This window comes from Entelurus aequoreus, linkage group LG07 (assembly GCF_033978785.1).
Source record: "Entelurus aequoreus isolate RoL-2023_Sb linkage group LG07, RoL_Eaeq_v1.1, whole genome shotgun sequence".
NCBI lineage: Eukaryota > Metazoa > Chordata > Actinopteri > Syngnathiformes > Syngnathidae > Entelurus > Entelurus aequoreus.
The window spans coordinates 34,770,319-34,784,070 of record NC_084737.1 but is presented as its reverse complement, the minus strand read 5'-3'; the positions used below and the strand labels follow the sequence as shown (position 1 = coordinate 34,784,070).

The window sequence follows — 13,752 nt, the reverse complement described above, 5'->3', positions numbered from 1 at the left end:
CCTGTATGTCATATAACAAGTTCATCCGACTACCGATTCTAGGAAAGTAAGCATGCTTCAGGTGCACGTCTATCACCCAGTTGACTATTTTACCCATGCAAGCATAATAAATCCCCCTCCCTTTAGCAAGTTTGCATTGGCTATGCGTTCGACCCGCAGGATAGAGGGCGAATGTGTCGCAACAAACCCCAGTAGTGGCATTTATAGGTGTGATTTGAACATTCCGTGCCAGCAGAGAACAATTAAAAAAAAGACAGAAAGCAAGACAAGCAGTTGACATCGCTGAGATGAGGGAATATCGTACGATAGCTTTGATCATTGGCAGGTAATAGTGTTGCTCTGTGGGTGACTCCAATGGAGAAAAGCAGGAGTTTTTAGATTTAGCGAATAGGCACTTTCTACATAAACACTGTCCAAATAAAGTGCACGAATCAGACTTAAAAATGACAACATTCAATTAAGCCAAATTTTGTTGAACAAATATGACTGTTTGTGTAATTTCAATATGAAAAATACACTTATTGACTACAGTTTTTAGTGACCATTTTTTAATGTTCAATTTTGGATCAAATAAATTTAGCACCTTTGGATGTTGCTGCTTGACAAAGAGATCCAGCCATGCACAATATATGCTACATGTTTGTCAGCGTAAAATATAGAACTTTTTTCTTCTTTTTTTTTTGTTACAAACAATGTACAACATAAGGTTGGTTCAGACCTGGCAGCCTTGATCAAGAATACTGAAATACTGAATTAGGAAAGTTGTGTGATTTAGTGAGTTAATACTACAACAGTGCACGGCACATTTTAAAAGATGCAAAGTCATTTGCGTCTTCTCGAAAAAAGACCCTGGTCAAGGCTGCCATTTACAATCTTTAAAATCATCACTCGTCACATTCCTTTTGCAAAGAGAACATAAAAAACTCTGCTATAAGCTAAAAGTGATGGGAGGGACTCAAAAAGCCTTCTACTTGGATATAACTCCCCTTTAAAATGTTATTATTGTTCTCGGTCAGTTATGGTCTTTAGGGTGTGAATATGATTATCAGCTTTGCAAAATATGTTTTAAGCTATGATGTAGCGTTCGCATTCCTTGGCACCATTGGCAAAGGATTATGGGTAGCTAAGAAACAAAAACAAGGTTTTTGCTTTAGAGTAAATTTTACAGACATTTCCTAACTCTACATAAAGTCTGTTTTCATATGGCAATAATAACATGCTTCAGCAAAAATGTTCTTTTTAAGAACAATCAAAATAAGACTCTAAAATAGTGAAATTGTTTTCTTTTTACAGCGCATAGCCACTACTGCTTTGTTGTTTTTTCCCCCCCTTTGACTCTTCATACTTTTCATGCACATAACTCATTTTTATCCCAGTTATTTACACTATTTACAAACAATACAACTGTACTTCGTAGGCATTCAAAGAAAACTATACAAATATTTGTGTTTGTCTTGTACCTCTTGTTAACCCATTTTTTTTAATGAATAAAATAATATATTTCTAAAATACAATCCCCATCGGGTAAATGTGTTTTTTTTCCCCCCTACATACGTTCAGCCTTCGTTATATACAGAAACGTTCGCTTAATTGTCAAAAATATGGATTTGTCAAACCCCTATTTTGGGACAAGCTTAGGGACCCCTCAAAGAATCTCTAAGACGTCAAGGCAATGTATGTGATCTTCCCCTCAAAAGCCCTTGCAGGCTCTGAAGTTCACTGAAAAAACAACCGTAAGAACCTGCACGACCCGAACTTTAACAACGCAAAATAGGCAAAAGTGAGAAACAAATACAATGATGATGGACATGTGCCGAGAGAACCCGAGGATCGGCTGAAAGACTAAGACCATAAACATACAAGCAAAGACTTTTCTTTTACGCAGAAGTCATGCATTTTTCTTTTGGGATAAGATTCTACAACATAGAACCTGAAGATACAGATCACCAACACATTAGACATTAGGGGACAAACTCTTTTTGACAGTATGGAACAAATTCAAGTAATAAAGTGACAACAGGCAACAGAAAAAAAGAACAATTACTGTAAGTTCCTCATTTGCTTCTGCGCAGTTCACCCCTGACTACATTCAGTTGTAGCTTCCACCTTGTGGGCGGAGAGACGGGGCAGAGCACAGTGGGAGACGATTGTAACGTATCACTGATGTGGCGATGTGGGTTTACTCATTTATTCGGATAAAAAAAAAAAATCCATCCCCTTTTAAAAAAAAAAAAAATCAGAAATACAATTACAGTCATCCAGTATGGTCTCCCTATGGTCTGAGATATTCAGCAGCAGCCTTTATACACGTTTATTCACAAGCCTCAGACCTCCTGTGGTTTGTCCTGCGTTTTCTTTCTTCACAGTCTGATATCATGTCCAGAAAAAAGTGCAAAAAAATGCCATAAAGCAAAACGTTCTGCACCCCTCTTGCCCCACTGAAGTTTATGATTCCGGAGTAGAAGTTGCCACTCTCCAATGAAATCCAGTAGAAAGAATAATATATATATATATATATATATATATATATATATATATATATATATATATATATATATATATATATATATATATATATATATATATATATATATATATATATATATATATATATATATATATATATATATATATATATATATATATATATATATATATATGTGTATATACATATTTATATATATATACATATATATGTGTGTGTGGAAAAAAATGTGTTAGAGTGACACTGCACCGATGCTATTTTTCATCCATTTCTGTTGTATAATGTCTTGTTCCCGAAAAAATATAATACAAATAAAAAAGGAGGTGTTAGAGGAGTGATGTCACATTGCGAGGGGGCTCTTCTGAGTGGTCTCATGTTCCCTGGCCCTTTTCAATTCTCTCACCCTGCATATTAGAAAGACACAGAGGGATAGAGACATGTTAATATAGCTTTAATTGGAACATTTGATATCACAATGTTAACGCTGTTGTCGCCAGGATCTAGAGCTGTTCTGTGAAAGGAAACACTGGTCATTACATATGTTTTTTTTTTAGGATGAAATGCAATACGTCATTCATGTCAAATGCTTTCAATTCCAAATGCATATGTGGTAATGAAAAATAATTACATTATATTCCCTTTGCCGATATATTTTAATCTCATATTTTAATTTCTTAACTTCCCGCTACAAAAACCCATAACATCTACAGCAGGGCTGTTCAACTACACAATGAAACTACAGTTTCAAGAGCCCGAGGGCTCAGGGGCCAGACATGGAAATGTGGATGTTTTGTCAGAAAGTCCCTCCGCAGGTTGTATTCCTTTGAGACTGCGTTTACTTAATTACAAAGTAAACACATCGGCGTTCACACTGCACTGTCAATAAATTCATTATTCTACCCTCCCTACTTGATTCCATCTTATGCTACTAGTTAGCAGCATGAATAAATAGAGGCTTGTTGAGGGGTGATGTTCCTTCTTTTGTAGTCTTTTCCTTCCTCAGTTTTATTTCTTTACACTTCTTCCTTGATTTAGGTTTGTATTAAGTATAAACATAAATAAACATTACAAAAATATAATGTTCATTGTGTATTTTACATAAATAAGATTTAGTGTTAATATATTCACACAACATACGACAGATATTTACACATATAGAAATTAAATAAATGGTAAATGGGTTGTACTTGTATAACGCTTTTGTACCTTTTTAAAGAACTCAAAGCGCTTTGACACTATTTCCACATTCACCCACACACATTCACACATTGATGGCGGGAGCTGCCATGCACGGCGCTAACCAGGCCCATCAGGAGCAAGGGTGAAGTGTCTTGCTCAAGGACACAACGGACGTGACTAGGATGGTAGAAGGTGGGGATTGAACCAGTAACCCTCAGATTGCTGGCACGGCCACTCTCCCAACTTCGCCACGCCGTCCCCGTAAACAACATTTACACATCAAACATTGCACACAATGAACGTGACTCATCACAATTAAACCTAAGGTGTAGTGTTATTGCCTCTACATGCATTAAACAAGCTTTGCTCGCCAGAGTTACTAAAACAACATGACCATGAATACAGAAGTCATCAAAAAGTCAGCAATTTCAATACAAAACCAACTAAATATATTTATGCACAATACCTACTTACAAATGTTTGTTTGACCAAGTTTCGTGATGAAGCTTATGTGTCCGTCGCTTAAAAGGTTCGACAGGAAACAATGACTCGAGCACTTGCCCGGGGGTAGAACATTCATACTATGTTGTTCAATCCTTGTTAAAAGTCAGAGTTCGCAATTTATTTAAATTATTAGGGGGTTGAATGACTAGTCTTCCTTTACCCACTGCTGCTTCATTTTGACCGTTGCCCCCTGTGGGGCGGTGGGAGTACTGCATACATGGGCATAGTTTTTTTAATGGTTTTATCAAGTCTATTTGGGTGATGTTCGGCTGGCCAAAAGCTTTGGCGGGCTGCCAGTTGAATAGGCCTGATCTACAGTATTTAGACAAAATGCAGGAATAAACAAATACTGAAGGTCAATAACGGGATCACATCCTCATATAAAAGACTGGTCATATACAGTCATTTTGTTTCAATGTTGGCCTTGAACCAGTGTGGGGCCACAGAAGATACGAGCACCATGACCAACATGCAGTCAGCCTGATAAATGCTAATAGCTCTTCAGTACCACCCGACACGATCTTAGCTGACTAAAATTTGCTCAGGTTCTTCTTTTATTGTGACATTAATGTGTATGTAGCGGATACATGTGTGCTGCATCCTCTCACGATGTGTACTCCAAAGAGCAGAGATTTTCAACTAAATTGTTTTAGGGTCCACATGTCCAGAAAACTAAGGACAGGGGGGCCGGACTTCTCCTTTCATATTAGTCCTATTTTGTTTGTTCCAGGGAACCAGCGTCCATGTGATTCTCTTACAATTTGTTTTTTTTAACTAAACTCGAGAGGAACGCTACTAGTATAACTAAAGAAGTTGAACAAATGACTACCGACTGCATCAGAAATTAACAAGCCACAGCAACACCTTAGTTACATAAATCACACTACGATAAAACGCGTGTAACTGCTAAAAAGAAGAGGACTTAAAGGGGTGCCTTGAGAAACGCCTCAGTTATGTAATTCCCAGTTTGATGAATTTTATTGATTTTTTCCCCTTGTGACCTATATGCTTTCATTACCATCTGATCTATTATACAACAAACTCCAGACAATCTTCTATCGCAAGTCGCTGCACAACTGCTGCCTGCTTGTTTTTGCAGATATGATTAACAGACGGCTGACAAGTTAAAGGAACATGAAGAAACATGTAGCGTGTTCACATAAATAAATGCAGAAGATGCCCCTAAGTATGTTTAGAAGCTTCAGCTATTGATCATTATTGCATTGTTGCAATACATAATGGGGAAAATATGTTTGAATTCACCCAGTAGAGCAAAGGCATCAAACTAATTTCCATTGTGGGCCACATCGCCTTTTCGGAAGCCTTCAGAGGGCCGCTTTATGAAATCATTACACAATTGTCCCTTCATTTGATTACTATCATTGTTTACTTGCTTTGGAATTTAGAAGTCAAAGTGACACGCAGATATTTTGGTTCAGCTAGTGTAGAATTTTAATTTGAAGGGTCTCAATGACAAAAAATACAGCTTGGAATAACTTGTTGCATCAAAAAATAATGAGTTAAGAACTGCATTTGCATGTATTACATGTTTTTTAATGTTAAAACTGAAGTACACTCATAAAGAAAGATACATTGCCAGACTTTTGCAGGCCACCTTAAATGATGTGGCCCTCGGATCTTGAGTTTGACACATGTGCAGTCGAGAGAAAAGTTGATGCCAATTTTGGTCAGTTTGTCCTTCAATTCGTCACCCTCCAGTATACATGCATGTAGTCCTTATCTTTTTTTTGAACATTAAACAGTTCTTTTGAGTTTGGTCCCTGGCAGTATGTCAAAAAACAGTACAAGCAGCCAATCAATAAAACAGAGAGACAACTTGAGAAAACAGCAGGCCCATAGCATGCATTTATGTCCAAAGTTGTCACCAGTGGACATGCAGCATGAGCAATACACAATCAAAAGAAGCACCCTGCACGTTCCCTCAAATGGTCTTTCTGTATAAAGGAAACAAACTGAAATAAAAGTCCCAAAGAGAGAAAAACAGATAAAGGGCAACATGCCCGTTGCACCCTTTCACCCCTTTTTTCATTCTTAAGCATTTTGGTTACTTTGACAAAGGTCTGGCTGAATCTGAGCATGTCGTACACCTGTGGCTCCAGCTGGCAGCCCTCATGCAAGCAGGCATCAAGCAAAAGTGATGGAGGAGGAAGTTGGGTCGGTGGACAGCCAGGAGAGAGAGACAGGAAGAGAAAAGAAGAAAATGAGAGTGAGGGAGAGAGAGAATGCAAAGGCTGAGAGCTCAGGTGGAGACAATTATTATTTAGGAGCAAGAGACGGAGAGGAATAGAGAGTGAGACACGAACTGAGTTGCTGAGGCAGCACTCACCCGCTTGAACAGTCTATGGTCCATCAAGGGGCTTGGCATAAACAGCAAAACAATACCAGACAGCTATTAGCACACAGTTGGCACTCTGCAGGAGGGTGCGAGGAATGGTGGGGGGGCCAATTACAGTGAGGGGGTGCTGGAGCTTTGGAACATGAATATTTGGTTTTTAACCACCTAATACGCCCAATGAAAATACCACATAACAGGTTTAAAAAAATAATTCAGAGATGGGCGAGGTAATGAAACTTGAGTCTTTCAAAATGCACTTTACTGATTAGCCATGAAAGGATTGTGCAATCAACGTGAGACTTTGCATAACGTGTTATGCATGTGCATGCATGTGTGTGTGTGTTTGTGTGTGTGTGTGTTTGAGGGTTACCTGTGGCGGCAACGACGCAAGAACCTCATGATCTTCCTGGCAGCTTGATCCTGCTTCTTGGTGAGCAGACAACCTCTGGAAGAAAACAAATAGTGTGGGGAAAGTTGACATTATTTAAAGGGCTATGTTCGAACTCAAAATTGTACAGTTTTAAAACTAGTCATGATTATTAACCATTTGCAACTCTCTTTGAAATATGCTCAATTTTACTGTGTTGTACAGTCATCCCTCACCACATCGCGCTGAGAAGTTTGTGGCTTTGCTCTATCGCAGATTTTCTTTCTTTTAAGCATGTTTTGTGTATTTTTGGCCTAAAATAAGCATTTTCAAGCATAAAAATGGCTAAATACGTAAAAATATCAATATTACATGTGATCAATTCTACATCAGTAATGTGCAGCACCTGTTTACATCGTATAATACATTAAACGAGTGTAAAGGCGATGTGGGTGTTATTTCGCGGCTCTCATATTGTTAAAATCGGTACTTAGAAGGTTGTAAACAGCTTTTGTTATGCTCTACCTATGGAAATGTTAATTTCCAATCAGACTCTTATTTTTCCCAGCATTTTTCCATGTTCTGCTTTCGCAGCAGCTTCGCTTTGCACTCGTGGTGCAGATGTGTGTTGTTAGTAATCAGCACTACTTAAGTTGAGCTGCAGCGTTTGCTGATTTCTGGATCACTGCATATATTTCCATGTAGTCAGTACTATTCTCTATTGGTTGTTTATCTTGATGCTTCCTGTTGTATGTTTATATTTTTTTTTCAGGTGGGGGTTGAAAGTGGTTCAATTCGAATACTCCAAGGACTGCCAAGTTCTGTCAAAAGTAAAACTTTTTTTTCCCCCCAGTTTGATATGAGTTAAAGATGTCCCTAGGACAGCTATTAGTTGGCAGTAAAGAGGGATTGTAGAGAAAGCCTTGAGGACTGTAGTTCAATTTGGGCCCAAGACTGGCGTGTGTCAGTTCCTCTGTCGAGCTAATGAATAAGCTTGTTAATATTGAATGCCCAGTAGCATTGGATAACATTTGGCAATGCAAGTTATAAAACAGCTCCTTCAACTCGGGGAACCACAAGAACGAATACATTGTATTGTCTCGCTCATGAAAAAGGATCTCCCCATTAATAATTGGACATGTTTAAAACAAATAGAGGAATTTAGGGAGAATCAGCATTTTTATCAAATTACCTATCAGTCAGAAAGAAAGGAATCGAGGACCAGCAGCTCATACCAAAAGGTACATTTATCGACGGGCTGGTGAAAGTTCCAGTTGAAAAGGACCTCTGCAGAAGCAGTGATAAATACACCCAAATATCAAAACCCCTTGAGAGAAAGTCTAAATGGAAAGGAGGACAACGACATCCCTTGAGACAGGTGGTTGTTAGGGAGAAGCTCGCTTATCTTGAAATTGAATTTATAGTCAGAATACATGCCAAATTGAATTAGAATATCCTAATAACTGGGATGGACAAGGATGGATTTGACACATGAAGTAGAAACGGACAACTTGTGATGTCAAACTCTCCCCTCCTCCCGAAGTCAAATAGCCAATGGTTTGATAGCAATAGGAGGGGTGAAAGGCAAAAGGGGCATCTTTGTGGAGGGTGGCTATAAAAAGTTACATTTTGTCAGGTTGGTGCGGACGAGTGGGATGCGTGCGTATGTCTACTCCATTTTTCTCCCCATCGGAAGTTACCTAGTTACAACAACTAAAACATGATGATATAAACTTTGGCACCCAGCTACCTTAGCAACTTTAAACAGATGTCAAAATCAGTAGGAGAGTATACTATATAAAGCAGTGGTCCCCAACCTTTTTGTAACTGCGAACCGGTCAACGCTTGAACATTTTTATTTATTTTTTTAATTTTTATTTTAATTTTTTTTTTGTCATAAAGAAATACAATCATGTGTGCTTACGGACTGTATCCTACGGAGCCCCTAAAGGGACATGGGAATTTTTTTTTTTTTAGACATGTATCTCGTGCGCACGAGACACTTTCTCGTGGCCACGAGAAAGCATTGGATGCGTGCTGATGGTTTGGTGTGTGTTAAAATGAATTTTGATCACATCAACATCGGACTAACTGACACACTCCGCTTCACTGCAGGTCCGCAAGCCACGCCCACCCCCCACAGCCACAGAAGAGGAAAACTGTCCTTTCCCGGGCATGATAAAGTCTTAAATAATGTCAAACACGTAGCGTTACAATAACCAGGAAGATAAAGTGTTTGTCTCACACCTACTAATCAAGCATTCACATTTTGCCACAACACACATGGGGGAAAGTCCTAATTGGAAATACAGCCATATTAACTCCTAAACTGCCATTTTAACACACACCAAACCATCAGCACGCATCCAATGCTTTCTCGTGGCCACGAGGAAGTTTGTCGTGGCCACGAGAAAGTTTCTCGTGGCCACGAGAAACTTTTTATAAAAAAAAAAAAAATAAATAAATAAACATTTTTTTTTTTTTTTTTTTTTTAAATAAAAAGTTTCTCGTGGCCACGAGAAAGTTTCTCGTGCGCACGAGAAAGTTTCTCGTGGCCACGAGATACTTTCTCGTGGCCACGAGATACATGTCTAAAAAAAAAAAAATTCCCATGTCCCTTTAGGGGCTCCGTAGTATCCTGCAGACTGTATTGATCTATATTGATATGTAATGTATGAACCTGAAATATTTATAACAGAAAGAAACAACCCTTTTGTGCGAATGAGTGTGAATGAGTGTAAATGGGGGAGGGTGGTTTTTTGGGTTGGTTCACTAATTGTAAGTGTATCTTGTGTTTTTTATGTTGATTTAATAAAAATAGAAAAATAAAACCATTTAAAAAAATATATATATATATTTATTGTGCGGCCCGGTACCAATCGATCCGCGGACCGGTGGTTGGGGACCACTGATATAAAGTACATAATATAGTAAATATATTGTAGTTCAATACTGTACATTGTCAAAAGTTGGAAAAAGTTGCAGACTGTGTTTAAAGTCTTTGTTGCCAACTTGTAGGGAATACACATTTTGCAAACACTACGGGTATGACGAGATGTCACAAGATCTTGCAAGATTTAAAGGGGAACTGCACTTTTTTTGGAATTTTGCGTATCATTCACAATCCTTATAAGAGACAAGAAGACTTTTTTTTTTTTTTTCACTTTCTAACATTAAAAATGGTCTTATTCTTGGTGGCTAGCAATAAAGCTAATGGGAGCAATCCATTTTACTTTAAAAATGCATTCAAAAACTGCCAACAATACTTCATTTACGTTCCGTAACTTGTATAATAACCAAAACTGTAACAACGTTGTTATTGTAAGAGCGAACACTGAGGAACTATTTTTCTAGCGTACTAACACATCGGCATGCTATGGTATTAGCTGTAGAAGCTAACTACGGCAAGAGATAAGCTAGCCTCTACGACAGCATGAAACGCGTTAATGTTTGTAATGCACAACACAATGCGATAAGACACCAATCTGTACTGACTAAAAAACATGAATAATATCTGTAAAGTTTCATGTTTTGTTTGTACACAGCTAGCCAGACAACGCATACTGTCTGTCTTGATACACGCATGATATGCTGCATGTATCATGATCAATATAAAGTGTGACACACTCGATGGACAGTTGTCTGTTTGTTCCAGCTGGCTTGGGACTGTTATTTCAGTTAATTATGGGTAAGCACTCCATTTATGTCGAAATAGCTTGGCTTCAAGTTCCACATTTTGCAGCTCTGATTCACTTTCACCCCACTCGCTCGGCTTCCGCCTGCTCCAACGTCTCACTCTTGGCTTTGAGAAGCACTAGTTCATTCTCCATAAATTCCGATTAAAAAAGATAAGGTTGTGAATCCTCATTTGTCCAAAAGTAGTCATCTTCAAATCTGTCACTCGTGTGTATCAGGAAGGGGTTGTTGCCAGTAGTCAGAAGTGCGCTGCTATGGAAACGGAAATAAATGTGCCAAAGAATTTGTTCCAGCAATGATTAAAATGATCAAAATACGGTAATTATTGAACATATTACATATTGTTATGAACGTGTCTGTTACTATATTATATATATATACTTTCAGTGTGTATATAAAATGTTAGAGGGTTTTGAAGGCTACACCGGTGACTCCCATTAGCCACATCGCTCAAGCGTTTTTTTTTAATCATCATTAGAATAATAAAAAAAAAGACTTGTGTGTTCTCGTCTCTCATAATGATTGTGATTGATAGGCAAAATTCCAAAAAAAGTGCAGTTACCCTTTAAAACGTGACGATATTTCTCGATTCAGAAAAGGCCTTCTTGTAGCACAAGGCAGAAGCTTCACCCACTTTTTGAAGTTCACACGAGGGCTAAAGTTCTACAAACAGCTGACACGGACGTGGAGCTTAAGGAACTAAATCACAACGTAGCCACCGTGACTGACAATTCATGCAACATGGAATTGACCGTGCTTGGGCAGGTGAGACGCTCAGCTGCTCTCCTTAATCAGAGTCCAAACAAAAGTAATCACATGGATGCTAAGACGCAATGGAACAGCACTTTAAATATGCTGGCTCATCACCTCAAGCAGCAATAGGTTTATTTAATTTGATCAATTTTGATTTAAATGGTCTAACTTTTTCTTTTCGTTTCAATTTGTGGAACGAAGCTCAAGAGTCAAACACTAATGCTCAGATTATGCCCCCAAAACCATGATGCATTTCAAAATGCACCTGCATAATTGTTTCATGACTCAGTTAAATAAAAAAAGTCCCTGTCCTTGTCAATGCAGTTTTTTTAAAGATCATGTCAAAATATTGTCTCGTCTGGTGAGCTGAGCGTATCATCACCTCCCTAACAAACATAATCCAAAATGGCTAAAGTCCCCTGACGATGGATGACTACCTCAATTTGTGCTGCACCAGGGCAGCGGCCGACCCACGGTGGTGAGGCTTGAGCCTGCCAAACTCCTTGTAGCTGCGGTAGTATTGCTGAATGAGCATGGCAGCCCTCCTGCTCTGCTGGAACTTCTTCTGCTCGTGGTAGCTACGGAATTTACTCTGGATAAGGATGGCGGCCTGCGTCATCTTCTTATAAAGTGCATACTGTGAGCAAGAAAAAAATCAAAATATCATGCTCTGTCATTGAACTTGTGCAGTGGTACCACAACTTAAGAGCACATTTTGTTCCATGACGAGCTCGTAACTTGAAACACTTGTATCCCAAATCAGCAACGGCCATTGAAAATTATTAAAATCATGTTAATCAGTGGTTGGCCAACTCAAAGCATCACAATTTGAACATGTAACATGCCTTTTAAAAGGACAAAAACAACTCTTACATCAGAAATATTGTTTGAAAAAGATTACAATACTACAGTAGTTTTATGAAGTAATGTAAAAATATTGTTCAGCATTTACCTTGGGGAACATACTTTTGTATGTGTCTCCTATGGGCTGGTTCTGTCATGTAACAAAAGGAACTAGGAAATCGCTATTCATGTTATGCATAGACCAGGGGTGTCCAAAGTGCGGCCCGGGGGCCATTTGTGGTCCGCAGGTCATTTTTTAACGGCCCCACGGCACATTTTAAAAATACGATTGAAAACAATTAAAAACATGATAAGTGGTATAAAAGAGCAAACAGGTGAAATGTAACAAGAAAATGTCGCAATGTATACTCAACACAAAGCTGCCATGCAGGCTGTTTCTTTCTTCAATGTCATTAGGAATTATTGACCTATTCAAGGCTCCAATTACGTCACATCTGAGATATTTTGGGGGAAAATGTTGCATATTTTGTGTTTGCCATATAAAAAACTGATCTGTTTTTTATAAAGAAGGGCCTAAAACGAACAAACGAAAAACATAAACAACAATAACATGTGTAATTGACGGATAGATCTGAAGTTGATCTCGAGATTATTGTGTTAAAAGTAAACAGTAAAAAAAAAAAAAAGATTTATTTTTTAAAACTATAATTATTTGGATCCCCAATAATTTTAGTGTGATTTGTTTTTAAGTGTCATTGCTCAAAAAATAATAATGAATTAAAATCAATGTTGTTATGAGCTATTGACCTTTTTAAGGCTCCAATTATTATATAATCTCAAATATTCCACTTAAAAATGTTATTGTGTGAAAATATTGCATATTTTGTATTTTTTCCACAAAAAAACAGGGTTTTTTTTGGCAACAAGAGCATACAACTTAAATCTTTAAAACCGTTATATTGACAGATAGACCTAATGTTGATCTAGAGATTTAAAACTTGAATAATAATAAAAATAATAATACTGAATAATGACACATTTTTAATATTTTTTTGACCAAAACCCTTTGGGGTCCCCAGGACTAAGCCTGAGTGGAGGCCTAAATGTATATTTTTTCTACATATATTGTATTGGTTTTTAAAATAAAAAATATCAAAATGGCCCCCGCTTGCTTTGATTTTTCAGAATGCGGCCCTCAGTGGAAAAAGTTTGGACACCCCTGGCATAGACGGATTTGGGTGACAGACTGGAAAAGTCAGATTTATATGTTACATGAGTTATAAGTGATATGTACGTCTGTGTACCAAAGGTAATGCTCGACTGTCCAGTTTGTTGAGTCTGCAGCTTCTCTACTGTCTAATCATAACTTATGTTTGTTTCTTGTGAAGCCGAAGCAAGAACAACAACGTGTAACAATCGATTAACTACTTGTTCAGTCCATCCAGGACTTTGTGATGCTGGGATCGTGCAAATTCGACCAATCCCTGTGAATTATGTGTGGCCTTGCAACTTTGTCCAATGTCTTCAATGGGGCGGTATTTCTCGGTTGGTAGATCGGCCGTGCGAGCAACCTGAGGGTTCCAGGTTTGATTACCGCTTCCGCTATCC

The 13,752-nt window shown here is 38.1% G+C and overlaps 1 protein-coding gene across 12 annotated transcripts in view; it reads right to left on the bottom strand.

Annotated features, from left to right (window-relative positions):
• Positions 1-2,701: 2,701 nt before the first annotated feature.
• camta1a (calmodulin binding transcription activator 1a) overlaps positions 2,702-13,752 on the bottom strand; it is a 765,387-nt gene continuing 754,336 nt past the window's right edge. For 7 of the 12 annotated variants that reach the window (XM_062053304.1, XM_062053306.1, XM_062053311.1 and 4 more), the window contains 4 exons: positions 11,778-11,977; positions 6,895-6,969; positions 6,516-6,546; positions 2,713-2,889 (listed from right to left, as the gene is read on the bottom strand). In XM_062053304.1, the coding sequence (XP_061909288.1) occupies positions 2,857-2,889; positions 6,516-6,546; positions 6,895-6,969; positions 11,778-11,977 (339 nt within the window). In that variant the 3' untranslated portion in view covers positions 2,713-2,856. Of the gene's footprint in view, positions 2,890-6,515; positions 6,547-6,894; positions 6,970-11,777; positions 11,978-13,752 lie in introns of all 12 variants that reach the window. The other 5 variants (XM_062053305.1, XM_062053307.1, XM_062053309.1 and 2 more) reach the window with 2 other exon arrangements.